The sequence below is a fragment of the Acinonyx jubatus genome, chromosome D4, assembly GCF_027475565.1.
Source record: "Acinonyx jubatus isolate Ajub_Pintada_27869175 chromosome D4, VMU_Ajub_asm_v1.0, whole genome shotgun sequence".
In the NCBI taxonomy this organism is placed as follows: domain Eukaryota; kingdom Metazoa; phylum Chordata; class Mammalia; order Carnivora; family Felidae; genus Acinonyx; species Acinonyx jubatus.
Window position 1 is genome coordinate 6,304,947 of NC_069391.1, and position 16,599 is coordinate 6,321,545.

The 16,599-nt window shown below is 51.5% G+C and overlaps 1 protein-coding gene across 3 annotated transcripts in view; it reads right to left on the reverse strand.

Annotated features, from left to right (window-relative positions):
• The window catches only part of USP20 (ubiquitin specific peptidase 20), a 43,511-nt gene extending 26,990 nt beyond the window's left edge, over positions 1–16,521 (reverse strand). The window contains exons 1-3 of one of the 3 annotated variants that reach the window (XM_027035376.2): positions 16,400–16,521; positions 4,439–4,615; positions 3,271–3,367 (exon numbers count right to left, since the gene is read on the reverse strand). In XM_027035376.2, coding sequence (XP_026891177.1) covers positions 3,271–3,351 — 81 coding nt within the window. In that variant the 5' untranslated portion in view covers positions 3,352–3,367; positions 4,439–4,615; positions 16,400–16,521. Of the gene's footprint in view, positions 1–3,270; positions 3,368–4,438; positions 4,616–16,276 lie in introns of all 3 variants that reach the window. The other 2 variants (XM_053204508.1, XM_053204509.1) reach the window with 2 other exon arrangements.
• Between the last annotated feature and the right edge of the window lie 78 nt (positions 16,522–16,599).

Here is a 16,599-nt window from a genome sequence, read left to right on the forward strand (position 1 = left end):
GGATTTTGCGTTCTCACCGAGCCCAGTTTCTAGCTGTATCGGTAAAGGGCCCGAACCTGGAGGTCCCCGTAGGGTTGCGGTCAAGAAGGTGGGACTTGAGATCCGCGATCTGCCTCAGGGTCTCCCGCTGAGGACGCTGGGGGCAGCAGCCCCCGACCTTCCCGAACTTGCAATCTCTTTTCTGATTTTCTGATTTCACAATTCACTTCCCTCTTCCAGGGCTTCCTTTTTGTTTCAGTCTTTTGAATGACGACAGCACCCTCTGCTCGTTTGGTTTTTTTTCTGTAAGCAGGCTCACCGCCAACGCGGGGCTCAAACTCAAGACTCCGAGATCGAGAGTCACATGCTCTATTGACTGAGCCAGCCAGGGGCCCTGGAGGTCTGTTTTAACAGTTCAAACGACACATACATGCTGTATACGATCTCAGGGAGAGTATATAACGTCTAATAAATACATATGCTGGAACAACCTGAGGCATATCCCTCCGTGTTTTCACATACAACGTATATGCATACACTTAGGGGAGGGGGTGTGATTTTTAGGAAAAACAAGATCATACTATACACGTTTCTCTGACACGTTTCTGTCACCTTTTCATGGTCATCTTTCCAAGTCTGCACGCAGACACTGCATCTTACAGTCTGCGGTAATGACACAGTGCCCCACGCTACGGGCACACCGTAATTCACCCATTCCCTTCTTTAAAAAAAAATTTTTTTTTTCTTAACATTTATTTATTTTTGAGAGACAGAGCATGAGCAGGGGAGGGGCAGAGAGAGAGGGAGACACAGAATCCGAAACAGGCTCCAGGCTCCGAGCCATCAGCACAGAGCCCAATACGGGGCTCGGACTCACGAACTGCGAGATCATGACCTGAGCCGGAGTTGGATGCTTAACCGACTGAGCCACCCAGGCGTCCCTCAACCATTCCCTTCTTGATGAGTATTCAGACTGCCACCAGTTTTCTCCTTTGACAAATAAAGCGCAATGAATACTGCTGTCTTTGTGTCTTTATAACTGGTACTCGCACCTCCACGGGATAAACTCCCACACGGGGAGTTGTGTCCCTGAAGTGACAGGAATGCCCACCTCGCCCCACCACACGTGCGGTCTCCTCCCCTCCACCACCATCAGCCCGGGTCGGATCGGCCTGTGGCTTGTCCGGCAGAGGAAAAATGCTATCATCTCGCGATCCGCGGCAATGTCCCCGGTCACCGGTGAAGTTGAGCACCTTCTTTCAGAAGTTTCTTGGCCATTTCTGTCCCCTGCACTGTGCCTGACCTGTTCACCTCCCTGCCCCTTCTGGTATCTTAAAACAATCTTTGTTTCATTCTGCAGATTTCTGGGTGCTCAGAGAAGGGCGGGACACGTGCTCTCTGAAATACAGGCCTGAGACGTTCCAGACATTCTCGGTCCTTCTGCTCCAGAAGGACCTACCACTTCCGAAAGGCTGCCGCGGCCCGGCCCGGATCGCGCCTCCTCGCTCTCCTCTTTGCCCTCGGATCCCCCTATTCCTGCCTCCTCTGGAGGAAAACCCCCTCGGTCTGTCTCATTCATTCCTTGGTGCAGACTCAGAACCCAGCGTTAGTGCGAATGCATCACAGCCTCGCTCTGCCCTCCTCCAGACCACACGAGAAGCAAAAAGTACTTCGAAAGAAGCCACAGGCACTCTGAAGACCTGATCCCTCCCGCAGGCCCAGGCTGAACCAGCTCAGGCCGAAGGCCACCCAGGACCTGCTGGGACAGGGAGGCTGACTGAGCCAGCAATTTGTCTAGGAACACGACTCTAGACCCCGCTGCCCGGAGTGTGCCCCCCACACGCTTGGCCCCCACGTGCGACAACACTTCCAGGAGGCCATTTATCACGGCACCACATTCACCACACGCGAAGAGCCTGGGTGTCTACCCGCAGAGGCTCAGTTACGGGGTCCACACGACGAGATGCCGTGCACCTCCAGGGCAAACTAGGACAAAGCGGTCTTCACGGACCAGGGTTGAAAGAGCTCCAGAAAGATGTACTGTCCTGTGAAGGAAGCAAGTTGCAAAAGTGTCTAGGGGCATCTGGGTGGCTCAGTTGGTTAAGCACCCGGCTCTTAATTTCAGCTCAGGTCATGATCTCACGGTTAGTGGGTTCGAGCCCTGCACCAGGCTCTGCGCTGACAGTGCTGAGCCTGCTGGGGATTCTCTGTCTCCCTCTCCCTCTGCCCCTACCTCCCTCATGCCCTCCCTCCCTCCCTCTCTCTCTAAAATAAATAAATTAAAAACAAGAAAACAAACAAAAAAAGCATCTATAGTATAGTATGTTACCTTTTATATAATGAAGGGGGAAATGAAAAATAAGCATATTTGCATGTATTTGCATAAAGAAACTCAGAAAAAGTATAAAAGAAACTAATGTAAAAGGCTCCCTAAAGGTGGAATTGGAGGGTGGGAGGAGGATGTCTTGACAATGATTTTTTTTCATTTTATTTTTTCGTTTTCTCATGTTTATTGTTGAGAGAGAGACAGAGCACGAGCAGGGGAGGGGTGGAGACAGAGGGAGACACAGAATCCGAAGCAGGCTCCAGGCTCCGAGCCGTCAGCACAGAGCCCGATGTGGGGCTCGAACTCACAAACCGGAAGATCATGACGTGAGCTAAAGTTGGACATTTAGCCGACTGAGGCATCCAAGCACCCCTGAATTTTTTAAAAAATTTTTTATTTTAAGTAGGCTCCACACCCAATGTGGGGCTCGAACCCTGAGATTAAGAGTCACATGCTCTAGCAGCCGAGCTAGCTGTGCACCCCCCCTACTTTAAAAAATTTTTTTATTGACATCGATACTTTTATATTGCTCGATTCTGAACCAGAGAAAAGTATTACCCGTTCAAAACACTTTGACAAAAAAAGACACATCCTCCCCACTCAGAGAAGCCCACCTTCTGGCTCTGGGCCTCCCGAGACCCTCCTCGGGTCACGCTTGTCAAAATGCCGGTGGGCTCTCAGAGCACGATTCGTTCCCTGCCTCGGAAAGGCTCCACAGCTAATGCACAGGGCACTAGTGGCTCCCAGATGGACTGATCTAAGTGGTAATTAATGGCTGTTAGGACGCAGCCCCCGGAAAGCTCCCCCCACAGACACCAGCCCTTCCATTTACACAAAACGCTAAACAGAGACTGTCGGGAAGCCGGTTTTTCAACTCTTTCAAACCTTCCTTTGGAAACACCTGTACCTTAGGAACGTAGTGGCCCTGGGTGTGGGCCCCAGCTCTGCAAGGTCTGACCCTTTACCTTAGATTTGAACAGCAAGTCCTCTTTGGTCACCTCCCCTATGGAGTCAAGGTGAGGGCAAAGGTCCCTGGGGTCCCCCATGCTGGCCTGGGCTCACCTACAAGAGAACACAGGGAGCCTGGGTTAACGGCAGCCACCACTGGAGCGAGGCGGGGGCTGCTGGTGCAGTGCACAACTTTGGTCTCAGGTCCTGGCTCTGCCACATATCAGCTGGTGAGTCGAGGAAGCCACTTAACTTCTCCGGGAATTGGGTGTGACAGTAACGCTCAGGGGACTCACAAATGGGTACGTGTCAAACTGGCGACATGTGAACAGGCCCTGTGGATTGTACCAACAGTCCCTTTAGTGGTTGTGACATCGTACTACGGATACACCAAAGGTGTGGCACCCACCCCTGGGGGAAACTGAGTGAAGGGTACGTAGGACCTCCCTGGGACATCCGTGGCGACTTCCTGTGAATTAACAATTATTCCCGAAGAAAATGTATGAAAACAAGTAACTGGATTGGCTTCAGCCACCTCATATTTTAGCAGAAATCACACCGAGGAATCTGACGGCTGATTCTAGCTCCAAACCGTTGCCAAGAAAGTTCCGGGCCAACCGAAGATTTAGTGGAGCCAAGGTGGTTTAACCAAAGGCAGGGGCGGTGTGTCCACTGAGGGAAGTGGACCCCCACCCTCTCCCTGAAATGGTCAGCCAGGGGTCCACTGGCCCAGGCCCCCCACCAGATCAGGTGTTATGGGTGCTGATCAAGTTCCGGGTGGCAGAGTAAATGGTTTCTGTGCGTTATTTCTTGGAAAACGTCCCCAGGCAGCTGTGATCAGCCCCGTTTTACAGATTCGGAAACAGGGGCTCCTTCTTGTCTCAGGTCTCACAGTGAGGAATGCTAGAGCCAAGGCGGAAGCTCGAGCTGCTCAGACTCTTACGGCCTCACGTGTATTCTCTCTCCTTTTAACTTAGGGCAGTGGAAACACGCAGAAGCAGACAGCTCGCTCCCACGTGCCGGCACCCAGCTCCAACAAGGAGCCATTCACAGCACCCTTGCTTCAGCTCAAACTCCCACTTCCTCTTTTTGGTGGCAGACCCAGATACCGCCTCATTGCATCTGTGTGTGCTCTTAAGAGATAAGGACTTGAAAAAAGGAAAAACCACAATTCCGTTATTTCACCTGAGATAATTTCCTCTTGGGTCCGTGCTTAAGGGCTACGCCTGAAACGGGGAGGCTGTGGGCCTACCTCTGTGCAAGCGACACCCCCAGGGAGCGGCCAGCATCTGTATTCTCCGCGGACAGCCGATGGTGGTGGGGCGCGAGGGCTGGAGTGAGTGCAGGCCTCTGGCAGGGAACCTGCGGGGAACAAACCAGCTCACTTCCTGCAGCTCCATTATCTTAAAGTCACTCTTAGCGCTGACCGGTGGCTACAAAGAGGTCGAAATTCCTCCTGGGAAGGGCAAGTGAAATTTTGGACATCTGGGGCATCCGCGGGCTGGACAGGCTCCCAGTCCATCCACGGGGACCATAAAAACACACTGCTCTGGGGTAGCTAACGAAGGCTGGTGTGGAGCTGGTATAGGTAGGGGCAGCCCCTCCTCGGGGGTCGTGATCCCCGAGAGCAGAGACCCGCAAGGGTCTGCACGAGAGGGCCGCGGGCCTCTCTAGTTATTGCCTTGGCTGCCACAGCCCGTTACCCTCCTGGACAGAAGGCTCAGCCCGTTCCGTGCACGCCCCTGGGACCCTCAGATCATCCTTGGATCCTGTGCTGCTCAGAACCTCTGACCCCCTCTGCACACCCCTGGGACCCTCAGATCCTCCTCGGATCCCCTGCTGCTCAGAACCTCTTGGATCCATCACGCACAGGATCCTGTGCTGCTCAGAACCTCTGACCCCCGAGTCTTGAGCAACCCCAGGCCAGAGGCACGACTGAGTCCATTCATGTGTCATCACCAACTGCACCTCCCCAGCCCTGCTGGGCCACAGTCTCCCAGACATGGGTAGTTCAAAGAGCGAGAGGCAGTTAGAAGCTAACATTTAAAATGGTCACATGGCAACGACGGGTTCAAGGTTCTAAATTCCAAGCCTCTTCACCTGAAGCCAGATTTTTTAGGGTTTTGTTTTTTGTTTTGTTCTCACTGAGGTCAAGTGCACCACGTTGGCAAGCTGCAGTATGGGGGCAGGGGAGGGAGTGGCTTTGGTGTGTGTGCCCCCCGTCTCTCCAGCAAGATGGCAGAGCCAGCTTATGAGCCTGACACCCAGGGCCACAAATGGAGCCCGGGACAAGGACACTGGTGACAAGCCTGTCTTGATTCACACGTGCAATGAGACCATTCAAGCTCCTCCGTCTTCAGATAGGGGAGGGAAAAAAAGCAAAGCCCAGCGGGTAACGACCCTCCATGCACCCTCACTGCCCCCGTGCTACAGAAGAAACAGAAAAGATTGCTTAAGGAAGCGAGAGACTTGGCCAGAGTCAGTCCTCAGCTAGTAAGTCGTGGGTGGGGACTCAATCAGACTGTCTGTTGCAGGGCTGTGCTCCAAATCAGGGGTTGGCAAATCATGTCTATAAAGTACCAAGCAGTAAATCATTTAGGCTTTGTGGGCCCTGTGGATCTTTATCACATATTCTTTGTTTTTGTTTTTTTACAATGTGTTAAAGATTTTTTTTTTTTTAATTCTTAGCTTGAGGGCCTTGCAAAAACAACGCTAGCCCGCTGCCACAGTTTGCTGCATCATGCCCTAACTCGCTGTGCTGTTGGGGCCTCATAAAAACAAGCCCGGATCACCAAGATTCCATGTTTCACCGAACACAAAGCACTAGTTTAAATAAGGCAGGTAGCAAAGAAGAGCCAAGAGGGTTCACCTGGCCCCAGGTTTTTTTCTAAGTAAGTATTCAGGATGCATGCAAAGACAGACTGACAAAGATATGCACTGTTTATAATGGGGGAACTGGATGCGATGTAAATAAACAACAGGCGGTTAGATAAACAAGGACACAACCACACTCTGTCTACGGCGCAGCCATTAAAAATGATACATATTGAATCTTCCTATCCATGAAATTAAGTTAGATCTAAATACATGGAAAGATATACCATGTTCATGGACTGGTACACTCAACACTAAGATATCCACTGTGCCCAAACTGGTCCATAAATTCAATGTAATCTTCATCAAGATCCCAGGAAGCTTTCTTGTAGAAATCGTCAAGCCAACTTGAAAGTTTATACAGAAAAGAAGACCTAGAAGAGCCAAAACAATTTGGAAGAATCACAAAGCTGGAAGACTGAGACCTTCTGGCCTAAGAATTTCTATAAAGGTTCAGCCAACAAGTCAGTGTGGTGTTGGCTCAAACACAGACATACAGCTCAAGGGAAAAGAAGTGAGAGTCTAGAATTAGACCTGCACATATGTGGTCAACTGATTTCCAAAAAGGGTACTGACAGAATTCAACCAGCAACAGACAGTCTTTTCAACAGAGGCTCTCCATATAGGGAAATAAATGACCTTTAACCCTTACTGCATATCATCCACAAAACTTATTTAGAAATGGATCACAGCCTTCCTGTAATTGGTGGCCAACAGAAAGCTTAAAAAAAGCTTCCCTTTCCTCTTGTTCTTTCCCAGGGTTCTGGAAGAGTCAGGTTACTCTAAAATGTGTTGTTGATGGACTCCCAGTGCGCGTTCTCATGTTCAAACCGACAACATTCCCCCCCCCCCCCCCCAATTCTTTCTCCTCTAGTCTTTCATTTGCTCGTGGCACTGCTGGGGCTCAGCTTCAGAGTCCTTCGGTTTTCGACCTTTTTCTCTGGCTCTCATCTCAAACACCTGCTGCACCTGCAGCTCCTTCACCTTTAGCCACACACTCTCCCTCCTTCCACTCATGCCCCGAGAGCTCTGGGTAGGCTGCCCTTTGCTCTTGGTGCCCGCTCCACTAACAGACACAGCTGCCGTTTCCTGCTTCTGCACGCGTCTGGGCATACGTGATCAGTGACATCTTTCAAGCCTTGCACACGTGTTGTCAACCTACTTCTTAGAACTGCAAAACCTCGAACATCACCATTCTCAGCTCCAGCAGCACGCAAGGATGCCGCCTTCCTCTGACCCTTCTGCAGTTAACTCCTCTCACGTCATCACGCCCTACCATAGCGGGAGGTAAACAGTCCTTTGGGTTGTTAACAAGCTTTCCTTCTTCTCCACCTTCTGCTTCTGGAAATTCATAGGTTTTCTTTTTATGTGCTTGGATTTATCTGTTTTTTAAACCCTTGGCACACCTCTGGTGTGAGCATGTCTGCTCTCGGCAATAAGTGGGATGACGTTCACTTTTTCATAAACCCAGTGTCCAATGGTTTAAGTCCGTGTCTTCAAGGGGCAACACCGCACCCTGTTATCAGGCTTCCAATGTCTGCGGACTAGACACTCTGCGCTTAGGTAGACTTCCCATTTACTATTGACATAATAATGGACTACCAGCAACGACCTCATCGGCTACATCTCCAAACCCTGGGGTATCAGCTATTGTGGGCAGCAACTGAACGCCACCTTCTTTGATTAAAACTCTGGACTGTTCCAGTCTTTTTTTATTCTGTGGGAAGGACCTGGATGCTCTGGAGAATACAAATACGTGAGGAAAAGGAGTTGATGAACGTCTGCATTCCCAATCAAGACTCGCCTACAGCCACAATGTGAGTTCAAGCCCTCTGTCCACCGATTTTCGGTATGCTTGGTTTGGGAGCTTTGCAAACCTCGCAGAGCCTTCGAGGTCCGTCTGTGGAACCACCACGGTGCCCCTGTGGACGTGCCTCCCTCTGCAGGGGTGGGACCGCGCTGACCCACATCCCTGACCCCACGGCAAGCAGCCCAGTGCGGCCCAGGCCGACGGTTCTCTTGATCTCAGACTTTAAACAACAATTTAAACTCTCAAACTTGTAGAGGAAAACGGGAGAGCATCTTTGCAACTCTGGAGTCCACAAAGATCTTAGGACACAAAGGGTGTTAATTATAACAAGATACATTGAAAAACTGGACTTTTCAAAATTAAATGCTTTTCTTTTCCAAAGATGATCCTAAGGAAAATGAAAAGGCAAAAGCTACAGACTGGGAGAAAATGTTCACAACACATGTAGGACAAGGAGGCAAGGAGCTATTGATTGACAAAAGTCTTTAAAAAGGTGCATTTCTGGGGCACCTGGGTGACTCAATCAGTTAAGCGTCTGACTCTTGATTTTGGCTTAGGTCATGATCTCATGGTTTGTGAGATCGAGCCCTGCATCAGGCTCACTTGCTGAAGCGTGGAGCCTGCTTGGGATTCTCTCTCTCCCTCTCTCTGTCCCTCCCCTGCTCACGTGCATGCTCTCTCTCTCTCTCTCTCAAAAATACACTTTAAAAATTTTTTTAATTAAAAAAAAGTCATTTATTGGATATAAATTATACCTCAATAAAACTGATTTTAAACCCTGAATAAAAAAACCCACGCTTTGACTTAAGACCTCTATTATCAACATGGCTAAATCTCAGAGAATGTTGAGTAATGAAAACAGGCTGCGCCACTTACACCCATTGGCAGGGCTGCTATCAAAACACAAAAAAACTCAACCAGGAAAAAAAAAAAAAAAAAACGCTGGCGAGGACATGGAGAAAGTGGAACCTGCGTGTTCCCAGCGAGCCATAAAATGGGGCCGCTGCTCTGGAAAACAGTATGGAGCCTCCTCAAAACTTAAACACGGAGTTACCATGTGGTCCAGCAACTGCCCTTCTTGATAGACACCCCAAAGCACTGAAAGCAGGGACTTGAACGGACGTTTGTACGCCCGTGTTCGTAACAGCACCGTTCACAAGAACCGAAGGGGGAAAGCAGCGGAAGGGGGCCATCAAAAGATGAATGGATAGACAAAATGTGCTCTATCCATACAACAGATTATTGTTCAGCCTTAAAAAGGAAGAAAATTCTGACCCGTGCTACAGTAAGATGAACAAGGTTCAAAGACGGGCTTTGAGGGCATGACGTTACGTAAAATAAGTCAGACACAAAAAGATAAATACCGTAGGAGTCCACTTACATGAACTACCTGAAGGAATCAAATCCATAGAGATGGAAAGCGGACTGGTGGTTGGAAGGAGAGGGAGGGGTTAATGGTCAACGGGGATACGGTCTCAGTTTGGGAAGATGGGGACGTTCTGGAGCCAGATGGGGGTGATGGCGATACAACGGTGTGAATGTACTTAATGCCACTGGACTGCACCCCCAAAATGATTAAGATTTATATGTAGTTTACTGAAATTCAAAAAATGCAATTTTCAGAAATGCAAAATGAAATTCTCAAAACTAAAAGATAAAAATTTCAAAAGTTGCATATATACACACACACACACGCACATACTATGACACCATTAAAAAGAAAGTTTAAAATGGGGGGAGGGGCAGAGAACGATGATGATGATGAAGCGAAACAGTCCATGACCAGGAAACACACCAGTCTCCATCAGGCCCCACCATGTGCTGTCCACCGTCTCTGTCCTCTCTCAGCTGCACTGTCCCCTGACCAAGAAAGGCATCTGCGCGCCACCCTGCCGAACCCTGCCCCGTCCCACCCCACCCCACCCCACCCCACCATCCTCTCCTCCAGGGAAGGCCTCTACTTTGCATGCTCGGTAACCATTTTGGCCGTTCGCCCATTTTTCGATCTAATGCCTGTCCCCTCTCAAGAATGTGAGCTCCCCGAAGGATCTGTCTGTTTTGTGCACTGTTGTAGCCCAAATACCTATAATAGCACCTGGAGCGCAGCAACTTCTCAGTAAATACTTGCTGAACGGATCAAAAGTACAAAAAGCTGTAAAACATGATCACAGTAAAATGCCATTTTGGTAAACCAATCTTGCTTTGTGCCTACAACAATGATGCTATTGTCATCATTTCTGGGAGGACGGGAATCGAGTTGATTTTTGTTTCCTCCTCTTTTGCCTGTCCGCATTTTCTACAGTGAATTGATGTTGCTTTGGTAACATACGACCTGATAGGTTCCTTCTAATTCTCTTTAAAGTTCCCAGGGGCGTCTGGGTAGTTAAAGCGCCTGACTCTTGATTTTGGCTCAGGACACGATCTCATGGTTTGTGGGTTTGCACTGACAGGACAGAGCCTGCTTGGGATTCTCTCTCTCCCGCTCTCTCTGCTCCTCCCCTGCTCACATGCTCGCGCGCTCTCTCTCTCTCTCTCTCTCAAAATAAATAAACACTTAAAAAAATAAAGTTTCCAAAATAAAAAGAACTATGCATCTGGCCTCTTTGGTATGTGCGGTGTCCCTCCTGGGACCTTGCTTTTCCCCAGACCTCAGAGAGAACACTGGGGAAGCATGACCTCCATCCTCTGGGGACTCTCGGGGCCCACAGAGTGTGAACAGGACACCTGAGGTCCATTTAAGAGAGGGTGCAGCCGCTCCAGAGTAGGTTCCAGAAGCCCTGACAGAGAAATGCCTCAGCTGCTAGCTGGGTGGTTTGAAAGTATAGCCTCTCACCCTGTGGCTCATTCACTTGAAGATCTGCCCTTAACGCCTTTGGTTTTGTTTGCCTCATTAACTTCCATGTTAGATGAAAATTTTCATCTCCTCCTTCCTACCCTGAAAGTAGAAAAAGGTTTTTTTGTGTGGTTTCAATAAAATTAATATTCACCTCTGTAGAAGCTGGAGGGTGTCTCCACTAAAAACTGGAAAAAAAAGATGGTTACTGCAGTCTTCTTCATAGGCACCAATGTGTAATTCAAGAAAGGAAACTCAAAACTCCAATATAACAGATACAATACGTATACAAGGTTTTTATGTTCATATCATGTACATTTCTCATGACACTAAACTTCAACAACTTTTTTATTTTCTAAGGCAGGCTTCACGCCCGGCATGGAGCCCAACACGGGTCTTGAACTCATGGCCCTGAGATCAAGACCTGAGCTGACATGGAGTGGGATGCTTAACTGACTGAGCCACCAAGACACCCCAACAACTTCCTTCCTAATGGCTAAATAATATCCCACATACAACATCAGCTACACCTTACTTAGCCGCTTTCCTACTCTTGGACCCTTAGGGTATGTGTGTGTGTGTGTGTGTGTGTGTGTGTGTGTGTGTGTGTTGCCAATATAAATAAGGCAGCGCGAGAAGTATTTTGGAGTATAAACCTTTGACCACATCTTTGCCAAAGGAAAAACGACTAGGTCAAAATGTATGTTTTGAAGGCTCTGGATATATATCGACAAACTTCCCTCTAGATCCACTCTACAAGTGTATCTGTCTACCAGCACTGTATGGGCACACCCAACATAGAAGGCTTGAGGTTTACTAACATTTTTTTCCCCAAAGTTAATGGTTAAAAAATCAGCTTGTGTCAAGGGAAAAGCTGAGGGGGTAGTGCCGGGAGCTGTGGGCGTTTACTACTGCGCACACAGGAGCTGAACCCTCAGAAGTGCCTGGTCTGCAAGGGCTGTAGTTCGTTTATCTCGGTTCCCTAGGAGTTTGCACGTCGTTTTATCTCGGTACCCAACTGGCTTGGCTTGGGGCAACGGAAAACGTGCCGGGCGTGGGCCCTGCCCTCATGGGGTACAGAGGCCTGTATCTCAACACCAGGGTACCCGCATGCAGCCTCCGGGAGGTGATCATTACTACGTCATCCACCCTTTCCTGGGCTCCCACCCTGTGTCCGCTGCACCATACATCAGCCCCGGAGTTGACTGTAATTACAGAAGGCAAGAAGAGACACCAGCAGCCCGCCTTCAGCTCCTCGCTCGGCGCTTGCTAAGCTCTGTGTCGGTAGATAAGTCGGTCGCCCCTCAGTTCCCCCATCCATGAGATGGGGACAAAGACAGCGAGGAGGGTGATGAAGAGAGTGCAGGGAGACAATGCACAGGGCCGATTTCACATAATGGCTTCCGATCACAGGTCTGTATTGGCCCGCACAGCAAGAACGCTCAGAAATGTTCTGTACCGTAATTTGGGTTACTGGCCGTTTTTTAGATCGGGGAACTGAGACAGGCGGGACTGCGAGTCACACGCCCAAGGGTACCCTCCATCAGCTTTTCAGCCAGGGCTCCGCTGCCCAGGACAGCACTGCCTCTGAGCAGTCGCTACGCCCGGTGCTTCGCCTACACTCTTCACGGAAGGACTGCTGTTTCTCGTCTGAGGAAGAATGGAGCCCCTGGCACAGGGAGCCATTTGCCCCAGACCCTACGGCGAGGACACAGCCAGGAAGGAGCCGGGTTGTATCTGCCTTCACAGTGCTTCCTGCTCTGGCTTCTGTGCAAGTAAATGGAGTGCACGCAGCAGGCACTTGATAAAGACTGAAAGAGACCTGTGCGGCTGAGGGAGCTAGATCCCAGGAACAGGCCCTCCGGGAGCAGCCGGGCTGCTGGGAGTCAGCAAGGCACCTGCCACAGCCAGGGAGCCAGGGCACCTCCCCTTCCCGGCCAGCCAGGCCAGCCTCCTCTCCTGGGGCAGAAAAAGCAGGGGGAGGGAGGCCCTGGCAGGCCTGGCACAGGGCCCACCCAGCTCAGGCCCTGGCGAGGCTTCTGAGACTGTTCAGCCTGAAGGAGGGCAGGCACTTCCCCTCCCCCCCCCCCCCCCGGGGCCTACAGCAAGGAAGGAGGAAAGTGCCCCCTGCCCGGGGGCAGGCAGGCAGCATCTCTGGGCCTGGCACCAGCTGCTCAGACCGGGCCTCGAGTGCCCATTACTCATCATTTTCCTGGCCGTTCTGGCTACGCCCTCCTCCCGGCTAGGAGCCTAGCTCCTTAGGATGGGAGGGGGGTCCTGCCAAGCCCCCGCCAACTTAGGGAGACGCCCACCTGCCCCGATCCTTGCCACACTAGCCATCCCACACCCCTGCCCAACATCCCTCCACGCCCCTCTGACCCTCAGAACGTGTCCCCTTTCCCTCCCTCCTGCCCTCTTCTCTCCATCCTACCTCCAAGCAACTCCATTTTCCTTAAAACCCAAATACATCCCTTCTGTCAACCCAGTCTTAATTCCCTAAGAGCCCGCCATCCTCCTGACTCCCAAAGCAGAGCCCCTCAGCCTACTCCTGCCTTGAAAAGTCTTGCTTCCCCCCGCACCTCTATTTCTCCTCATTGGCCTTACCCACCTAGTGTCTGCCTGGAATGGCCCGGTGTAATGGAGCTGATATGAACAGACCTCACCGAATCCTTACCACCATCCTGGAAGCCAGGCAACAATGGGAGTTAAACCCATCTCCACCTACGTCACGAAAGGAGGAGAGGCTGAGGCTCAGAGAGGTGCAGTAAGTGGCTGGAGGTCACACAGCTGCTGAGCTGCTGATCCAGGGTTTGAACCAAGGACTGCTGGCCCTGAAGTCAGTGCTCTCAACTGTCTGCTCCACAGTCTCCCCAAACAGCCCCGGCCAGCCTGGAGTGGGGGATGATCTTTACCTCCTCCAGCCCAAACACCCACATTCCAAGGGCAGCTTCCTCTGGCCTCCTTCACAAGAGCCACCTCTGAGGCATGCTTCACACAGAGCATTTTTCTGCTCAGCTTAAACTTCTGAAGTCTAGGATAACACCTCTGAAGCCTAGCACTGCAATTTGTTCCAGGCTCTGGGAGAGTCAGTTAATTGGAAAGGGCAGGGGTTCGGGGCCACCCCAGGCTGGCAGTTCTTGGGGGTGAGCAGGCTGGAAGCAGTAAGTGGCCCAGGTCTCCAAGAAGCCGTAACTCCTGGAGTAAGTAAGTAGAAGCAGAAACTCAGACTAAGACCCCTAAAACCCCAAAACAGGAGAGGGTCAGAGAGGGTCACACAGCCAATAGATGGCAGAATGGGAACTTCAGGGGGGGGAGTCACGTGCTAAGTTGGCACAACTGGAGCCTGAACTGAGGGTCAGGACCTATACTTCAGTCCCCTGTTTTATAATGTTACCGACCAAATCACAAATGAGAATACACCAATTTAAATGTGCAACTCAATCCCCCCGCCCACTCGTGATTCCTTTGCCTTGCTCTGTTTCCCTAACCCTCATCACCTTCTAAGACACTTGACATACTTGTGTCATTAGAACCTGAAGTCCACCGATCAGGGATCTTTGTCTCTTTTGCACTCTGGCATACTTCAAGCACCTAGAACAGTGCCTGCTCCATATAGTAAACGCTCAGTAAATATCTGAGTCAGTCAGTCAGTCCAGCAAACTTTTATCGAACACTTATTACGGCCCAGCTGTGAACTGCAATCACTTTGCCGGGTCCCAAATCGACCTAGACACGAATGTTCCCTAAACCCTGTAGCAAGCCTGGTTCCAGAAAGGAGCTAGCAAACCAACCCCAATTTGAGCCAAATCCATCCATGTCCTTAAACAACCAAACTCTCAAACAAAACGAAAACATGACACATATCCGAACTGAAGAGAACCCAAATTTCCTGGAGGCTCCCTCTGAGAAGCAACTTCATCTCACCCCCCAAAAGGCCCAGCAAGACTTAGAGAGTCCGCAGCCCCTCGGCCCAGCCACCCAGATTCACAGCTGCCGCTTTTCCAGCATTACTTTGGCGAAACAGGTCTCAGATCTGTCATGGCCCAGCTGGTGAGTGGCACTGGGCCAACTCATTTGTACTGGACGCTCTTCCCCGGGATGTCAGAGGAGAAGAAGGGTCCAGAAATGTCCTTGGCCTTCTGGCCTTCTCTCTAGTGCTGTCCAGTACCTCCTAGTGGGAGGGTCGCTGCGGGGGTGGGGGTGGGCAAAATCACAGCCACCTCTGAAAGTGTGACATCTGCAGACGTGGACTCCCTGGGTTCCTGCAGCAATTCCCAAGGATCCTCCCCTTCAGTCAGCAGGGACAGGAGGGCCAGTGATTCCCAGGTGCCTCTGGGGTTGGCTGAACCAGACTGCAGAAGGCAAGGCTTGGAGATTTTCATATACAGCTTTTGACCAAAGCCAAAAAGCTGTTCCAAGAAGTCCTGGGCCCATTTGTCTCAGTCCAAGGAAGAGAACAGCAATTATCAGGAAAGACTGTTCCAGAGAGCCGTAGGGCATTCCAGAAGGGCCGCCCTACTTCTGAATGGTCTTCCAGAAGAGGAAACCAGTCTCCATCAGCAAACCCCCCGGCCCCACGCCCCCCAGCCAATGGGCTACAACAGGAGCTGCAGCAAACACTTAGGGAGCTTCTGTGCCAGGCACTCTGCGTAACCTGCAGCAGAGTGGGGCCTGCCACTGATCCCCGCTCCACTTTCCAGCTGTGCAACCTTAGGCACCTACTGCCTCTCTGAACCAAAGTCTTCTCATCTGCAAAATGAGAGAACGCCGTCTACTTCGTGGGATTGCTGTGGGAGTTCACTGAGATAACGCTTAAGTGAGCCCCGAGCCTGCCACACGGTAGCGCTTAAAGCTTAAAAAGGCGCAGTGCTTTCAAAGAAAAGGATGGGCCTATATGGAGAAAAGGGAAATTAAGAGGTCCCTAAAAGTCCTGTAAACCATTATTTACACATTTAGTTATTTCCTAAGCGTTCGTTGATGCCTGTTTGTTTTGTTTTGTTTTTCAAATAAACTTAACCCTCACAGCATCCTGGGGGGTGTAAACGGCGGAAGGCAGAGCAACAGTCCTAATGACAGAGGACGAAAACAAGGCCCCTTGAAGGTCCGGGGAGGCGGCCGGCAAGCACCCGAGGAGGGGCCGTCCGCCCTCAAACCCTCCGGAGTAGGTTCAAAACATCGGACGCGGGGATAAACTGGCTGGAGGCCATCATTAGCGGGGCAGTCGGCGCCAGGACTTTAATTCACCACTGCTAAGAAGTGGTCATCTTTTATCCCTAAAGGAAAAAACGCATGCCAGGGCCCAGACCCTGGGGAAATAAGTCAGCGCCCCGAGACGCCACGCTCGTGCTTTCAACGCTGGGTCAGGCCCCGCAGAAATAAAGGAGATGGCGGCCCCCGTTCCGGAGAAACAACGAGCCCCCAGGGCTCCAAGTGGGGCACCGGGGCCCCAGAGGACACCCCCTGAGCGCCGGCCGGAGGAGGGGAGAGGACGGCGGCGGCCGCTCACCTGGCAGCGGCGTTCTGCGCTCCTGGCAGGGCCAGACCCCAGCCCGTCCGGAGCCAGGCTGGGGTCGCCCCTGCTCGGAGAGGCCCGGCTCCCCGAAGCAGCCGGCGACAGCCCGGAACTCACCTGCCGTCGCAACCGCGCCGCCGCCGCCAGTCAGTCAAGCACACCCACAGCTGCACCGCGCAGGGCCGTGGGGCCCGCTGGCTGCGTCCCGCCTCCTCCCCCTCAGCCGCCCAATCGGAAGAGGCGAACGCCACGGATGGGGGCGGGGCCAGGCGGGAGGTGCGGGCCGGGGGCGGGGCCAGAAGGGTTTGGGGCGGGGC